The sequence below is a fragment of the Micromys minutus genome (genome assembly GCF_963924665.1).
Source record: "Micromys minutus genome assembly, chromosome: 13".
NCBI lineage: Eukaryota > Metazoa > Chordata > Mammalia > Rodentia > Muridae > Micromys > Micromys minutus.
The window spans coordinates 12,366,039-12,384,100 of record NC_137982.1 but is presented as its reverse complement, the minus strand read 5'-3'; the positions used below and the strand labels follow the sequence as shown (position 1 = coordinate 12,384,100).

The following is an 18,062-nucleotide window of genomic DNA, read 5'->3' as shown; positions in this document are numbered from 1 at the left end:
TTCCCTAGGTCTAATAAATATATTTATTATCATATGCCACAATTGTTTATTTCTTCAGCTTTCCCCAGCAGTGGATGTACCCAGCTAATACACAAGTATGAGGCTCAAGAACCATAGCGGTGTGTCTGAGTTCCTTCTCCTTGGGCTTCCCATCAGACCAGAGCAGGGGGCCATCTTCTTTTCCCTGTTCTTGGCCATGTACCTTGCTACAGTACTGGGGAACCTGCTTATCATCCTGCTCATCAGGCTGGACTCTCGCCTCCATACCCCCATGTACTTCTTCCTCAGTCACTTGGCCTTCACAGACATTTCCTTTTCATCTGTCACTGTCCCGAAGATGTTAACAAAAGGGCAGAGCCAGAACATATCCATTACCTATGAGGGATGTGTTTCACAGACATACTTCTTCATATTCTTTGCTGATTTGGACAGTTTTCTTATCACTTCAATGGCCTATGACAGGTACATGGCCATCTGTCACCCTCTCCATTATACCACCATCATGAATCAAACGCGTTGTGCCATGCTAGTAGCTATATCCTGGGTCATAGCTTTTGCTTGTGCTCTTTTGCACACTATCCTCCTAGACCAGCTTTTCTTCTGTGCTGATTACACTGTCCCACATTTCTTCTGTGACCTGGCTGCCCTGCTCAAGTTGTCCTGTTCTGACACATCACTCAACCAAATGGTAATTTTCACAGCAGGTTTGGCTGCCATTATGCTTCCATTTCTATGCATCCTCATCTCTTATGGCCATATTGGGTTCACCATCCTACAAGTTCCCTCAACCAAGGGCATCTGCAAAGCCTTGTCCACTTGTGGGTCCCATCTCTCAGTGGTAGCTCTCTATTATGGGTCAATTATTGGTCTCTACTTTCTGCCTCCATCCAACAGTACAATCAACAATAACATAGTTGCTTCAGTGATGTACACAGTGGTCACTCCCATGCTGAACCCTTTTATTTACAGCCTGAGGAATAAAGATATGAAAGGGGCTTTAAGAAAACTCTTGAGTAAGAAGACAGAGTTTCACAACTGATAATATTTTTGCTTCTGTATTATATTATATCTTCAATAATAGAAATTTGTATTAATAAAAGTATATCTCACCAGATTTTCTTCTACTGCCCTCCCCTTAGAATGCTTTGCTGACATTATTTATGTACATATGTGAATACGAAAACAGGACATTTTATGATTTTATTATATTAGATTATTGGATATTGGGATTGGAAAATATTGGGGCTAGTATCTCTAAATGGGAGCTGTTGTGATTAGTTCTTCCTCAAATGCTTAAATTTATTATAAAATGTGCCTGGATTTTCTGATATCACTTGAAAATTTTATGAAGTATGGCACCCTTTGCACTTAAGCTCTACAACTCTCCAAGAATTTTAATTCCAATTACATAATAATTAGTGCACAGCTTTCTCTTTTCTTGGGAATATAGGAAATGTTTCTTCACGTGTGTATGAAGTTATTTAGTATCAAATGCCATCTCAGTTGTCTTGGGTTTTGTCAACAGTTTAACATGCAGTGAAATCATTTTATTTTGTCCAGACAACAATGTTCAGTGGTTGTTTAGGAAAGCTCAAGTTCAGAGAGGTAACAAGCAACTCATGACCATGAAGTTAGTAAAAGGAAGCTTGAACTTTGGTATTCCAAAGCAATTCCTTGGAGCAAGGCCTATAACAGTTATGTAGAAATCTATTCTAAGGAAGAATTACCAACATATTATGGTAGAAGAGAATATAAAAGCATTCTCAGGAATGTGTATTTTACTTGTATTTTAAACAGGAAATTTTCAGACACACTAATTTCCATTTTTCTGGTGCTGATCTGACCATGGCACCATAAGACAGGATCGACTTATATACAAACATGACTCAAGATTGCAATACTCAAATTAAAGATATTGATGATAAATGAAAGGTAATCCATTATTCGAATCTTGAGTATTTCAATTTAATAAACATATAAAAATACTTGAGCATTGAAGTAAAACAGTCTTGTGAACTGATTTCTCTTGATAAAACTGTGCTATGAGCCCCGACTCCTCCCCACAGGGAAGGGGTTGCTTTCCTTCTTATGTCAAGCTATATAACAGAGGTTTCAAAAGAAACACCTAAACTTTTTGATGTGTTTTTTCCTTTTATGAAATAAAAAAAAATGATGGTAAGAGGGTGGCAGAGAGTATAATGGACTTGTGTTCAGGTATCACTTTTACTTTACATTGAGAGTAATACAGTTGTAAAACATACTTGTAATGCAGAAGGAGGCTAAGAGTGAGGGTGCCCAGAGAATATCTAATGCTTGCCAACAAAGAACTTTGGGAAGTCTAATGATGTTCCAGGAAAAATATGAGGTGGTGACATGGAATCTAGACTTGTGAACTTGGGAGCTCTTAAGGGAAATAGCCACAGTAAGGAAAACTTCTTGTTCTATATCATAGGGCTATGAAGAGGCATGCTAGGAGGCTGATTATCCTTGATCAACATGCAGTGCAGGAAAGAGAATTATTTGTTACTGTTTATTTTGATTTCAGTTTAGGTAGCACTGGTGAATGAATCTAGGGTCTCAGATATGGTGGCAAATACTCTACTGGAGTTAAACCCATAGCTTTTCTTAACCAGATTAATGACCAATCAATATTTTATTTTAATAACAGGAACGTAAGAGTAAGTAATATAGAAGTTGATGTCAGGAGAAACTGTGGCTAAAAAAAAGATGCTTTGACAGGCTTTGTTAAGGTTTTACTGCTGTGAACATACACGATGACCAAGGCAACTCTTATATATGCATGTATGTATTTAACTTTATATATGTATGTATTTAATTTTAATATTTGTTTATACTTTAACATTTTTAATTGAACAACTTTATTTTAAAAAACAGAGATAAATGTACAGATTTTAAAAGCATTTTTGCATAAATTGTTTTGTAATATAGCTTGAGGTCAGGGATGGCGAATCCTGCAGAAGATTTCTTTTTGTTGAGAATAGATTTCACTATTCTAGGTTTTTTTGTTATTCCAGATGAATTTGCAAATGTTCTTTCCAACTCTATGAACAGGGATCTTGATGGGGATTGCATTGATTCTGTAGATTGCTTTTAGTAAGATGGCCATTTTTATTAGTTGATCCTTCTAATCTATGAGCATGAATTATCTTTCCATATTCTGAGATCTTCTTCAATTTCCTTCTTCAGAGATTTAAATATTTTTATACATTCACTTGCTTAGTTAGGGTAATACCAAAGTATTTCATATAATTTGTGACTATTATGAAGGGTATCTTTCCCCTAATTCTTTTCTCTGCATGTTTATCTTTTGAGTAGAGGAAGGCTACTGATTTGTTTGAGTCTATTTTATATCCAGCCACTTTGCTGAAGATGAGGATCTCTAAAAATGGAAAGTTTTACAATGTTCATTGATTAATAGGATTAACTTGGTAAAAATGGTCATCCTACCAAGAGCAATATACAGATTCAACATATTACCTATCAATATTACAACACAGTTCTTTACAAACATGGAAAGAACAATTATCAATTTCATATGGAAAGACAAAAAAATCAGGCTAGCCAAAACAATTCTTAACAATAAAAGAACTTTTTGGTTAATCACTATCCCTGACATTAAACTGTACTACAAAGCAGTAGTAATAAAAACTGGATGGTACTGGTACAGAGACATACAAGTTTATCAATGGAATAGATTTGAAAGCCCAACAATAAGCCAATATGGACACTTGATCTTTGACAAATGAGCCAACAAATTTACAGTGGAAAAAAAAAACACATCACAATATATGGTGTTGGTATGACTGGCAGTCTGTGTGTAGAAAATGTAAATAGACCCATATATGTCACTGTGCATAAAGCTCAAGTCCAAGTGAATGAAGGACATTAACATAAAACTAGATACATTGAATCTAATAGAATAGAAATTGTGAAAGAGCTTCAAATTCATGGGGAAATTTCTTAAGCTTTGGTCCAATGGCTCTGGCTCTAGGATCAAGAATTGATAAATGGTACCTCAGGAAACTGAAAAGGTTCTGTAAAGAAAAAGACACAATCAATAGGACAACTTGGCAACCTACAGATTGGGAAAATATCTTCACCAAACCCACATCTGACAGAGGGCTAATATTCAGGGCAGGCAAATGGATAGAACTAGAAAACACCCTGAGTGAGATAATACATACACCTTTATGTACTTATTAATAAGTGAATTTTATGCCCAAAGTACAGAATACCTGGTATACAACCAACAGGACTTAAGAAGTTTAATAAGCAGAAAGACTAAGTGAGAATGCTTCATTTGCACTTAGTAGGGGAAGATAAATAATCATGGGAGGAAGAAGGTGGGAGTGACTTGTGTGGGAGAGGAGAGATGAAGGGGAAAGGGAGAACAGAATGAGGTATGGAGGAGACTTAAGACATAATGCCTGGATTGTAGACAAATAAAATAATAAATAAAAAATAAATAAAATAATAAATAAGACAAGTACATCATGAATTTTTCAGGAAAATGGATAGTACTAGAAAATACCATCTTGTGTAAGATAACCCAGATATAAAAAGACATGCATAGTATTACTAACTTCTAAGTAGTTATTAGTCATAAAGTTCAGAATGCCCATGCAACAATCCACAGTTCCAAGGAAGCTAAATAACAAGATGTGCCCAAGGGAGGGTGCTGCAATCTCACTCAGAAATGGAAACAAAAGTCACCAAACATGAATGAAAGAAGGGCACTGAGTGGAAAAAGGAATAGGGATGGGGAAGAGGGACAGGAATCCGGTATAGGGATAACAGAGGAGAGTGAATAAAATTGGTGGTAGGCAGAGGTAGGCACCTCTCTCTAGAACATTCCAGAAACCTGAGATCAAGCAAGCTCTAGCATGTCTATAAAGGTGACTCTAGCTGAGACTCCTAGCAGTATGGGATTTGGAGCCTTAAGTGGTCATCTCTTGTAGACAGGCAGGACTGCCATTGGGGGCATAAGAACAACAACCCATCCACAAAACTTTCGACACCAAATTTGTCTTGCCTACAGAAAATGGAGAGACAAAGATGACTAAAGACTGAAGAAATAGCCAACCAATGACTGGCCCAACTTGCATTCCATCCTATGCAGGAAGAACCAATCCCTGATACTATTAGTGATACTCTGTTCTGCTTGAAGACAGGAGCCTAGCATAACAGTCTTTGAGAGGCTCCCTTCAGTTTTTGACTAAAATAGATGTAGATATCCACTGCCTAACATTGGAAGGTCAGATATTCTAATGAAGAGTTGGCGGAAAGAATAGGACCCCAGAGGGGATAGATATTCCACAAGAAGACTAACACTGTAAACTAACCTGAACCCCCAACCAAAGAGCATACATGGGCTAAACATAGGAATGTCTGTGTATGTAGCAAATGTACAACTTTGTTTTTATAAAAATCTCCCAACAACTGGAGCAGGAGCTGTCCCTGACTCTGTTGCCTGTGTGTGGATCCTGTTACCCTAACTGATCTCTCTGCCTTGTATAGCCTTAGTAATAGAAGATGTGACTGCAGTAACTGGGGTGCCTGAGATGTCTAATTTTTCAAAAACTTTGAGAAAAACCCATGAGACAATGTATCAGTAAACTGTCCTGAATTAGAGAAAACAGAATACAATTGTTACATTGTCTCTGGATCCTCCAGAAGCCTCCCACATTGGCATAGATATGGGAGAGCTTATAGTCAGAGAAATTATAGTATAGCCACAATGATTCCAGACATGTTGTCTCATGAAGGTTTTTGCTTTCTAGTTTTTTTTTGGTGAAACTATGGTTAATAGTTTATAATGAACCACATTGCAGGTTTACTGTGATGACCTAAGTGTCTTGTTTCTGAAGTTCATTCTATTTAAAGAATTTACAAAAGACATCATAAAGTTGGGTGGAGATATGTTGAGTGAGGGCTACAGGAAGAAATTGAAAGGTAAGTTGAGGTAGATATGCTCAGAGTATGTTGTATCTGTGTATAAAATCCTCAAAGAATAAACAAAACTATTTTTAAATTGTTGACTACAGAGCTAAAATTGTTTTCAGTTTTATGATCATCTTTTACTTTTGTGGCTAGCTTATTTTTTATCTTTTCTATTAAAACTTTAAAATATATTCAATCATTGCATTCTTCATGTTCTAGATTCTCTCCACCTTGACACCCATCCAACTCCATGGCCCACTAAAAGAAAACAATCTCGCAAGTAAAAAAAAAAAAAAAAAAAAAAAAAAAAAGAAAAAATTAAAAACACACACAGACAAACACATTATAAAAACACCTGAAAACTATAGTATATGAGCAAAAGATCAGTAAGATAAAACAAAGTAACATTTTTTTAAAAAAACACCATTGAGTTCATTTTGTGTTGGTCATCTATTCTAGGAATGGGCTCTACCCTTAAGTGTGGTTTATATGACCAGTGATATTCCAATGGAGAAAAATGACTTTTCCTTTGCCCAAAAACATTGTCACTTGGAGGTATATTTTTAAGAGAAGTCTGATTTGTTGCAATTCTTCCTTTTTATTTTGAGGATTTTACAACTGAGGTATCTCAGTATTTACCATAGTGAGTACAAATATAAATACAGAGGTTCAAACAGAAGCTAAAATATTGTCGGTTTCTGTCATGATATTTGAAAAATGGTTGAGGTAGTTCTTGTTGACCATGATATTTGTGACTAGAAAGTTTAGTTAACACTTAATAGATAAGCAAAGTGACATTATTATTTACCACAAAAATGTGAATTGAAATGGATCATGCAGTTCTGATGTCAGATTGCATGTGTCTAACAGGTGATGTAGATTACAATGATCATGGAACTATTATTAAGGTTGAAAATGAAAAAAGATAGTAATAAGATAAAAAGATTAGGCATAACAAAAGACATAAACATAAAATATACATTTTATGGATGACTGTACCAAACCTAAAATTTATATAAACTATTAATGTCTAATAATTAATGCTAAATGAAGTCATTCATACATCACTAGATGTTAATGATGCCATAATGATGGTGCACTGATCCAATAGGATTAAGGTCCTTTAAGAAGGATTATTTGCTTGTTCTGTCTCTGTCTCTGTCTCTGTCTCTGTCTCTGTCTCTGTCTCTCTCTCTCTCTCTCTCTCTCTCTCTCTCTCTCTCTCTCTCTCTCTCTCTCTCTCTTTCTCACTCTCTCTCTGTTTTTCACTAGCTTTCCCTCCCTCTTTCTCTCTGTCATTTTTTCCTGCTCTCCATTGAACTTTATATCATCTGCTTCCTGGTATATAAACATATAGAAAGAATGCAGTTATTAACATTTGTAAACTATGATGAAACCATATAACCATAGACTTCTATATCCAGAGTTATATGTAATTAAATTTCTGCTGCTTACGACACCCAGTTTCTGGTATATTGCTACAGCATCCTCAAACAAAGAAGTCATGTGTATTAATTAATAGATCTATGTATATTTTAGAGGTTATTACATATAAGAATACAAAGTTTATTATGAGGAATAAACTAAGTTAAATAGATTATTTTTAATGCAGCACCACTATTTTCGTCGTTACAAAAATACACTATCCTTACTATGGTACTCATCATACCATAGTAATGATCTATCTAGCACCTAGATGACCTCTATCAAGTTTCAGATCGTGGTTTAGATAGAACTGTTGCAATTCTACATCAGTCATTGTACAGTATTTTACAGAAAATCCATTTCAATTTGTGATCAAAATAATTGTGCTTAAGAGAGTGGGGGAAAGTCATGTGCTTGGTTACTGTGTCTTTTAAAATAGCAAAAGCAGCAGCAACAAAACAGATAAAAGTGTGTTCAATACAATGATTCATCAGGAGAAAAGATACTTTCCTGCAAGCCTCATACCTAAGATTTAGCCCCAGGGCCCACAAAATAAAAGGACAGTAGAAATTTCAACATGTCTGACTTGCAGACATAAGTACACACACTAAACAAACAAATACATGTTAAATAATTAAAAATAACTAAAAATACATGCCAAGAAATGGTAAACATCTTGAAAGAAGAAAGGAAAGCTGTAGAAAAGTTACTAAGCAGCTGTGAAGTCTATTAGACAGCAAGTCCACTGTCCTGGTTAGGGTTTAATTTCTGTGATAAGACTATGACCAGAAAGAATGCAGGAAGAAAAGGGCCTGTTTTATCTTACACTTTCAGGTAACAGTACATAACTGGAGGAAGTAATGGTAGGAACTCAAGCAGGGCAAACAGAAACCTGGTGGTGGGTGTTGATGTAGATACCATGGATGAGAGTTGCTTAAAGTCTTACTCATCATGTCTTCTGCATTTTGAATTTTTATAGAACTCAAGACTGCCAACCCAAGGATGGTCCCACCAACAGTAGGCTGGGCCTTTCCACATCACTTATGAATCAAGACTCCACAATCCTCCCTACAGGTCAATCTTCTGCAGATATTAATTAAGATTCCCTCTTCCCAGACAAATGTGTGTTTGTGTCAAGTTGACAAAAGGCAAGCAGCACAGTGGCCAAACATAATTATGTGTTGTATGCCTCAAAGAAAGCAAAAGATAAAAGTATTATTAATATTTCCTATGAAGCAAGTGAAATAATAGAGAAAACATTGTACTTACCTTTATTTGAATAGTACCTAACATACATACATAGAAACTTGAAAATCTGTGTCATTTTCTTCATTGTAATTTTAAATTTAACTTGTTATAAATAACTTGTCATAAATAAAATGTCATAAATATAAGTAATGCATTTGGTCATATTTACCTTCTCCCACTCTTCCATTCCAATTTCCATAGGACACGTTATCATGTCTACCCCCAATTCAATGCCCTCTTTTTATATTTTATTAGTTTTATTTTTAATATACTAAAATCAAATAATGTTTCCTTTTGTGTGTAGACATGGGGTCTTCAACTGGAAAATGTGGAACACTTTAGTGGCCATACTCCTGAAGAAAAGTTACTCTCTCTCCTCTAGCAACCATTAACTGTCAATAGCTCACCAGCTAGGGGTACACTATATAAGCACCTCACCTTTAGTACAAGATATTTTTTACTCTCTTGATCTTATAAGGCCTTGTATTGGTAACTATGGCTGCTGTGAATTCTTGTGTGCAATAGGCACATCATGTTCAGAGTACAGCATTTCACAGTCATTTCTCTCCAATTTATAGTTCTTACATTCTTTCATCTACCACACATCCTCGGTTTTAATTAACACATTTCCACCTCTCTTTTCCCTTCTCCTTCTCACCGTCTGTTAGCCCTTTATTTCCAAGTATTTTCCCCTGTTCTTTCATATTACATATGTTCAACTACCCCTTCTTATTAGAATTAACTTGGATTTCAAGATCACATGTCCCCTAGTACTGTCTTCATGCACAATTCATTTAGGCTAAATCTATTCCTGGCCTCCATTCCCCTATACTTTTCACTCCACTAAATGTTTGAAGACTTATGTCCCCAGTATCCCACGTCATCACTTTCAGTTCACATATATTCTAATACCTCTTTCCCTAAATGCATCCTGAGCCAATGGGTCATTTCTAGTTACTTAATTTCCATATGTACTATATGCTAAATATGCAAAAATGTATAAATCTAGGATATGAAATTTCATATGAAAGATAACATGAGGCATTTGTCTTTTCTAACTTGGATAACTTCATTGAGTATAGTTTATTACACATTTATTTTCATACATTTACCTAAAAATATCACAATTTTGGTTTCTTTCACATATATGTATCACATTCTTTTTGATTTTGAACTTTTAAGTTGATAGATTTCTATGTTGATTCTGTTTCCTAGATACTGTGACTATAGCATCAATGACTATGAATATGAAAATGTCTCTGTAATGAGATATAAAGTCCTTTGTATATATTCCCTGGAAACACATGCTGGGTTATATGGAAGATCTATTTTTAGTCTTTGAGAAACACTCAAATTGATATCCCAAGAGACAGAACTATTATTATTTTTTATACCAATTTAAGTTTTTATAAACAAAACAAACTTGATTTTGAATGAGTGTTCCTCATGAAAATAATTTATAAATATTTTATAAAATTAAAAATATAATCAATATTTATATGATCAAATAATATATAGAAAAGTAATGTTTGTTTTTTTTTGAGGAATAAAACAATATTTCATATAGAAATCCATAAGTTTAGATAATAATAAAAGGCAAACTAATAACTGGTCTGAGAAAAAAATTTCATGTACCTAAAGCTATGGTCCTATGAAAAAAGAAAGTAGTGTGGAAATATTCAGAAAAAATAAAAACCTTCCCCCAAGGTGAGCAAAACAATTACAGAGAAACAAAATGCAAGGCTGAGATAAAACAGGACGGAAATTTACAACCCAAAGACACAATGAAAAGCACCAAGTCATAGAATCACGTACAGGACTGAAGAGTTACCAAATACAGAAAGAAGGAAGACCATGACTATCAGTATGAACACAGTTGCCTGCTGAGTATATTTCTCAGGGCTTGTTTCATATCCCGATTCCTCAGACTATAGATAAAGGGATTCAGCATGGGTGTGACCACAGTGTACATCACAGCCACTATGACATCTTTATCGTTAGTATTATTGGAGGAGGGAACAAAATATAACCCAATAATTGCTCCATAATATAAAGAAACTACACAGAGATGAGAACCACACGTGGACAAGGCTTTGCAGATACCCTTGATGGATGGAGTTTTTAGGATAGTGGCTCCTATGTGGCCATAAGAAACCAGGATGCATATGAATGGTACAGTAATGACCACTACTGCCAAAGTGAGGATGACTAGTTCATTGATGGTGGTATCTGAGCTGGACAACTTCAGCAAGGCAGAGAGATCACAGAAAAAATGGTGGACAGTTTTGTCTCTAAAAAGAGAGAGACGTGCAAAAAGAAGAGTATGCACAAGACCATTAGTAGAGGAAAATACCCAGGACACCATCACTAGCAGAACACAGAAGCTCTGATTCATCATGGTGGTATAGTGCAGAGGGTGGCAGATGGCCACATACCTGTCATAAGCCATGGAGGTCAGAAGAAAGTTGTCAACACACCCAAACAGTAAGAAAAAATAAATCTGGGAAACGCACCCAGCATATGAGATGGACTGACTGTGTGTCAGCATATTCACAAGCATCTTTGGAGCTGTGACTGATGAGAAAGAGATGTCTGTGAAGGCCAAGTGACTGAGGAAGAAGTACATGGGGGTGTGGAGGTGAGAGTCCAGCCTGATGAGCAGGATGATGAGCAGGTTCCCCAGCACAGTTGTCAGGTACATGGCCAGGAAGAGGACAGAGTACACAGCTTGGTCCTCTGGCTGGATGGGGAGTCCTAGGAGGATGAACTCAGACACAGTGCTTTTATTAGTCTTTATCATGCTCTGTCTTTAGCTAGATATAAAAATAAATGATATGGAAGAAGCAGTGGTCATTATATTTATTACATCATAATAGCACAATTTTAATTAACCAGTTTCCACTTTCTAACTGGCATATCTCAAGGTTCTTGCCACATTTTTGGGTTCATAATTTTATGGTTAAATTTCTACTAAAATGTGTTATTTGTTTGCCTTTGGGCAAAAAATAGAAAGTACCAAAGTGACCATATCTCTTCAGGCTCATAGGAAACAGCAATCCCTGAAAAAAAAATCTTAGATATCAAATGAAATCATAAAGCCAAGTTCATAAGAAATGAATAGAAATCTAGCAGATGACTTCTCATAGTTGTTGGTGTGACCTAACCTCCAGTGAGACCACCAGAACACTTCTCAGATATGCTTTACTTCTATATACTTAACATGAGCATAACAATTAGGTGTTTGAAACTTCAAAATATTAGAATCTAGAGATTGTACGTGAATGTGAATCTCATAAGCTGGTGACATACATGAGATATTCTATCAATTCTTTTTTTAAGACAGTTCTCTCTTATTCAGCAGTTCAGTTTTCTATCTCCCTGAAGAAATTTGTACCAGATATAGGGAAAAGTAGGTGTGTATCTCTTCTAATGCACACTTACAGAGTCTTTTTTATATAGTCCCTCAGTTCAAGATGAACTGCTCTTATTCAAGCCTGTAGAATATCCAGATATTTTTACTTTTCCAGCCACATTAAGAATCTACCAAAGAAAAAGTTGATTGTTAATATCTGTCTGACAAAAACAGGTAATAAATACTCTTTACCATGATTCATAAGCTTTGTTTTACAGTAATAATTCTTAACAAAGTTTTTGTCGTATTCTAATATTTTTATAATTTGAAAATATCTTTATTCATCTTTCTCATTCAAATCTGTTAGATATAGACCTATCTATGGTCATAATCATTTTATATTTGAAAAAGAAAACATGTGAAACATCAAATAAAATCCAGACTACATATTCTCTCAAAAGAGTTATTCACTCTGAATATGGTGGGTTTTTTTTGAGACTTACATAATAATCTTATCTACTATTTTTTTGAAGAGTTAACTAACAATTACAGTAAAATATACATATAAAATATAAATTATTTCATCATGATTGAGGTATGTTTAAAGTTCACCCATTATTTATTCTGTTATATTAAAAGTTCTTTAAGTAATGCTGTTATAGAATTGGATTACAATTTTTGTTACCTTTTTATAATAATAAATCTAATATATCTTAATTAAAATGATACTTAGCTATCTTCTAGATATGTGGGTTGTTACTAGTAGTTCGTTACATGTCAATAAGTAATATTTGTAAGTTTTTAAACTCTTATGTACACTAATATATGTATCATATGTGTGCAAAATTAATTTCTAAAAATGAAAATTGTCCAGGTATGAAAACATGTTGTGACAAGGAACTCCATTTTATGTGTTTGTATTGCAATTTTAATGTAAGAATCTATCTCATGAAAGTTTTTTAAAAACCTGTTTGGAGAGCACAGAATGAGGGCATACGAAGAACAGAGAAAATTCAAGAATATAGTTAACTGGAAACGATATGGTTTAGAGATCTCTATGGAAGGCTGCATACAGAGAATCTTTTCTACCACATTAGAAATCTCCATTCTATTCTCAGTAACAGGACCAAGCAAGCGTCTAAGTAAAGGTTTTTAGGAGCTGCTGGTAGTAATTAAAACAGAATCAATAGAAATCCAAATAGTTAGTGTAGTGACGAAGCTACAAAATTATTCCACTTTATGTGTAAATTATTGCAGCACAAAATAATCGAACTATAGTGATTTATTGAAAAATCTGAAAAACATGCCCAAGAAAATGATGGAAATTGAAGAAAAGCAAAAGAATATATGCTTTAGCTTTTCATCTCGAAATTAGATATAATAGTCATAGAGAGTCCATCTGAGTACAAATTTGCTGTCACCTTACTTTTTCAAATTTTGGATAGGTGATCGAAGAAAGTTATTTTAAGGATATGTCAATCATAGGGTGTCATGATGAGGATTAGAAATCCAGGTTAAACAATCATCCCACCTCGTGTAAATTCCATTTCAAAAACATGGGTCTTTGATGATAAGCAGAGATACCTTGGCCTACAAGATGTGGAAGCTTCTTCCAAATTTTTATGAAATGTAGAGTGCATAGTAAAACTGGCAGAGTCTTCAAGGAGTTTAGTAGTCCACTGTGAACAACAGAAGGGTTTCAGCATGTAACCTACTATGATAGATATATGTATATATGGTTATTAATGGCTCTTAGAAATCAGTGTGGGTTATAATTTTCCAAATCATGTTGAGGGTGATTCATATTCATATGTTTGGATCATTACCTCAGCTTTCTCCTGGGGTAGAACTATTTGTTGAAGAAGACACAAGAGAGTTCATCCTTTGGAGCAATTACAATAATTAACTATCACGTGTCATTTGCAGGGAAAATATAAAATTTGAGGTTTCTTTTCTGCTATGAAAAAATATAAGCAGAATGCCTAGTATTGCGCTTACTTTCCTCTGTAAAAATTGGAAGAAAAGGGCATCCTGAAATTTGAAGACAGTCTTCTAGGGAAGAAGCAGAGTGAAGATGATAAAAGAAGAGAACAGAGAAGACTGGCTTGATTAAGTGCTTCACGTGTATTTAAGACAAAGTCACAATGAAATCCACTGTTTTGTACACTGATATGGTTCATTTTTAAAAACTTTTTATTAATTCTTTATGAATTTCACATCATAGAATCCAATTTCAATATTCTTCTTGTTCTTTCATATCCACCCTCCTCCCTTATAACTTTTCCTCCAAAGAAAATGAAAAGTAATTAATTTGTTTTAAAGTCTGGCTTTGAAAGCTATAGTGTATCACATTGTGACACAGTTTACCCTTTTGTCCCTTTTGTCACTGCAATGAGTCATTATTCTGGTTCAAATCCTCTGGTTTCTCCTATACCATCAATACTGGATTCTCACTGGTTCTTCCTTCAGACATCTTGCAATTGTCATAGATCATAGATCAATGTCATAGAGATCATGCAGCTTTAGCTATGTAGAAACAGCTCTACCAGTTCATAGATGCTGTAGATGTTGGTTTGGGCCTACTAAAAGCTCTGAATCTGGGCCTGGGTGGTCAGTGAGTTGGTCAGCTGGCCAGTTTTAGGGCACCCATTCCACCAGGGCAAGATCTCCAGCCCTGTCCCATCTAGCTCAGCCAGTGTCATGGCTGGCAAGAGGCTGGAGCAGCTCTCCTGCTCTTATGTTCTCTGGCCAGCTCACCCTCACCCATAACACCAAAGCCAGCTCTTTTATGCTGCCAGGGTGGGTTCAGACCTGTTTTCCCAAGTGCTGCAGCCTGTGAGGGGCAGGGACAGCTCTCCCACTTTTATGGCTTCAAGGGAGCTTCCCTGAAGTGGCAAAAAGAAAAATCTCTCCCTCATTCACATGATTGCATGTCAAACAAAGGGTGCACACTCACACCCTTGGGGTCCCCTGCCATGAGGGTCATTTCTTTTGTGATCCCCAGGCATATACATCTCTTATGAGAGATGAACTCACCAGGACCCACTTCTCTGAGCGCTGCAGCCACCAAGGAGCAGGGTCACCTTTGTACAGTCTTTGAACATCGATATGGTCTTAGGTGGCAGCTCAGACCAGGGATGTCCTCATGGCATTTGGTGGTAATATTAAACATGGACATCAACACAAACCCCTGCTGTTGTGTAACTATGGACCCAGACATAGCTTTCAGCATGGGCCAGGATTTCATCCATGTCCTCAAGTGGCAGAGCAGGTTACTTACTCACATCAGTCTATTCCTCTCCCCACTTGCATCTTCAGTTCTGCTTCTATTTATAGTGCTCAAACCATCTTACTTCTCTTTCTCTTCCATATCACTACCACTGACATTATACTAACTCTCAGTGAAGGTGGGAAATGTGGTTGTGGGCCAGCCTCTCTGTGTCTTGCTCCTACCCATACAATGGAGATAATTTAATAGTTTAACGAAAATGTGTGTGTTGCAGCAGTGCCCTCATAGAAATGAAGTTGAACACCTTTGCCTTGAGCAAATGTAGTTTTACAAGGATTAAAATTTAAGATGGGTTATTTTGAATGGGCATAGAAAGCAATGCATTTGTGTGGAGGGCAGAGAATTATCTTTTTCATTTTAAAATTCATGTGTGACTGTTGGGTTATCATACATCTCAGCAGGTTTGAATCAATTCAGATTACCTAGACTTTCTAACATCCTGCTAACCAGAACCCATCTGAAGAGGCTGAATTTCACAACTCAAACAGAGTATGCACAATTGCAAAACTCTATGGAATTCCTTCAGGATAGCTCTCACTACTGTTTCACAGGACTTCATCTTTCCAGAACCTAGAGATCTCCAATAGTAGTTTTCTTCGCCAATTTGATTCTGATTTGTCTGTTGTGGCCTTTTACATAAATCTAATCTTGTGTCAATGTGAGAACAAGCTCATACACTTGGAGGGAAAAAAGTTATGTACTAGCAACATTCACATTAATACAGTTAAAACCCTTTAGAAATGGAACAGAAGGTACACATAGAAGGACAGAGTCAGAGGAAGGTTGGTGATTGGGTAGAAAATGGTTAAACTGAAAAATTACTTCTGATTACATAGCAGGATGGTGATTCTGGATAATGAGAAGATGTTTTCCAGATGAAAAAAACAACAATTCTGAGTATTTTCACTATAACATATGAAAATGAGGAATTAAGCATAACCTACATGATTTGAACATATGAACTCTATGCATGTAAGAAAACAATACACAGTAAGCAGTAGTTATACACCATTTGATGTAAATTGAAATTAAAAATAAATAGTTGGAAATTTATTAAATTAAAATGAAAGCTACAGTTTGAGTTAAGGCTATTTTTTAAAAAACTCTAGCTAAATTATAAAATTAAGCACAAGTAGCATTATTAATTATCCGACCTTAATATTAACATCTTTAAGAAAGGAGAAAACAATCTTTGTGCAAGACTACCCAGATCAGCAAGACAAAAAAAAGGACAGAAAGAAAATTAAAGAAATAAAAGGAGTTATTTAAAGCTGTATATAATGTAAAGTGTGCCAGACAATGCCTCAAATTACTAACAACCAGCATTTCCCAGTGAAGAGGAGTCTTTAGACAGTGGAGAGATTGTAACTTCCCTTAGTGAAGCAGAAAAAACTAATTACATGGAAAAAGTTGCTCTTGCAAATATATTTTTCAAGGCTCCTTTCATATCCCGATTTCTCAGACTGTAAATAAAGGGATTCAGCATAGGTGTGACCATAGTGTACATCACAGCTACAATGACATCCTTATCATTAGTGTCATTTGATGAGGGGACAAAATATAGCCCAATAATAGCTCCGTAATATAGAGAAACCACAGAGAGGTGAGAGCCACATGTGGACAAGGCTTTGCAAATTCCCTTGATGGAGGGAGTTCTCAGGATAGTGGCTCCAATGCGTCCATATGAAATCAGGATGCATATGAATGGCACAGTAATGACCAGTGATCCTACAACAAGGATGACCAGCTCATTGATGGAAGTGTCTGAGCTAGACAGCTTAATTAAGGCAGACAGGTCACAGAAGAAGTGGTGGAGAGTGTTACCTCTAAAGAAAGAGAGACGAGCTAGAAGAATAGTGTGCACAAGGGCACCAGCAAAAGATAAAAACCAGGATGCAGAAACTAATAAGATGCAGACACTCTGACTCATGATTCTGGTATAGTGGAGGGGATGACAAATGGCCACATATCTGTCATAGGCCATGGATGTCAGAAGAAAGCTGTCAAGATCTGCAAAAAATAGGAAAAAGTACACCTGGGAAATGCACCCAGCATATGAGATGGACTGACTGTGTGTCAGCATATTCATGAGCATCTTTGGAGCTGTGACTGATGAGAAAGAGATGTCTGTGAAGGCCAAGTGGCTGAGGAAGAAGTACATGGGGGTGTGGAGATGAGAGTCCAGCCTGATGAGCAGGATGATGAGCAGGTTCCCCAGCACAGTTGTCAGGTACGTAGCCAGAAACAGTGCAAAGTACATGCCTTGCTCTTCTGGTCGGATGGGGAGCCCAAGGAGGATGAAATCAGATGCACTGCTCTGGTTCCTTGTACTTTTCATCTTCTGCTTGAGATGAAAAAATATCAAAGCAATGTGAGAATGGGAAGCATTATGATTAAGGCAAAATGATGTCAATGTTTTTAATTAGTGTATTTATATTTTTAAAAAATGTCAAACTTTTAGAATGTTAAATGGAGGTTGATTTTTTAGAAACCAATCCAGCATATTTTTGAGGAACCTGAAAATATCACAATTACTAGAGAAGAAAAGATTAGCTTTGAGAAATCTAAGAATCTATAATAAAATTCTGAGATACAGATTGAGGTGACAATTCAGATAAGTCATTAGTTAATAGTAATGCTATCATTCATATAGAATAGTTTGCTAGCCTCTTGATGCTAACCTTAGTTCTAAAAGTGTATCAACCAATGTTTTATGTTTCGGTCTGTACTGGAACTCAAAGAACCTGGTAGGTGGCAATGATGCTCCAGTGTATGATTTAGAGATGT

General features: G+C 35.9%; 3 protein-coding genes across 3 annotated transcripts; 1 reads left to right on the top strand and 2 right to left on the bottom strand.

Moving 5' to 3' along the window:
• Nucleotides 1-97: 97 nt before the first annotated feature.
• On the top strand, nucleotides 98-1,039 carry LOC308428556 (olfactory receptor 1J1; the record flags this gene model as incomplete). The annotated part of the gene is made up of 1 exon (XM_080927065.1): nucleotides 98-1,039. The coding sequence occupies one exon, from the start codon at nucleotides 98-100 to the stop codon at nucleotides 1,037-1,039; it is 942 nt and encodes a 313-aa protein (XP_080783191.1).
• Nucleotides 1,040-10,495: 9,456 nt separating this feature from the next.
• On the bottom strand, nucleotides 10,496-11,434 carry LOC308428829 (olfactory receptor 1J21; the record flags this gene model as incomplete). The annotated part of the gene is made up of 1 exon (XM_080927397.1): nucleotides 10,496-11,434. The coding sequence occupies one exon, from the start codon at nucleotides 11,432-11,434 to the stop codon at nucleotides 10,496-10,498; it is 939 nt and encodes a 312-aa protein (XP_080783523.1).
• Nucleotides 11,435-16,671: 5,237 nt separating this feature from the next.
• On the bottom strand, nucleotides 16,672-17,613 carry LOC308428554 (olfactory receptor 1J21-like; the record flags this gene model as incomplete). The annotated part of the gene is made up of 1 exon (XM_080927064.1): nucleotides 16,672-17,613. One exon carries the CDS (start codon nucleotides 17,611-17,613, stop codon nucleotides 16,672-16,674), a length of 942 nt encoding a protein of 313 aa, XP_080783190.1.
• Between the last annotated feature and the right edge of the window lie 449 nt (nucleotides 17,614-18,062).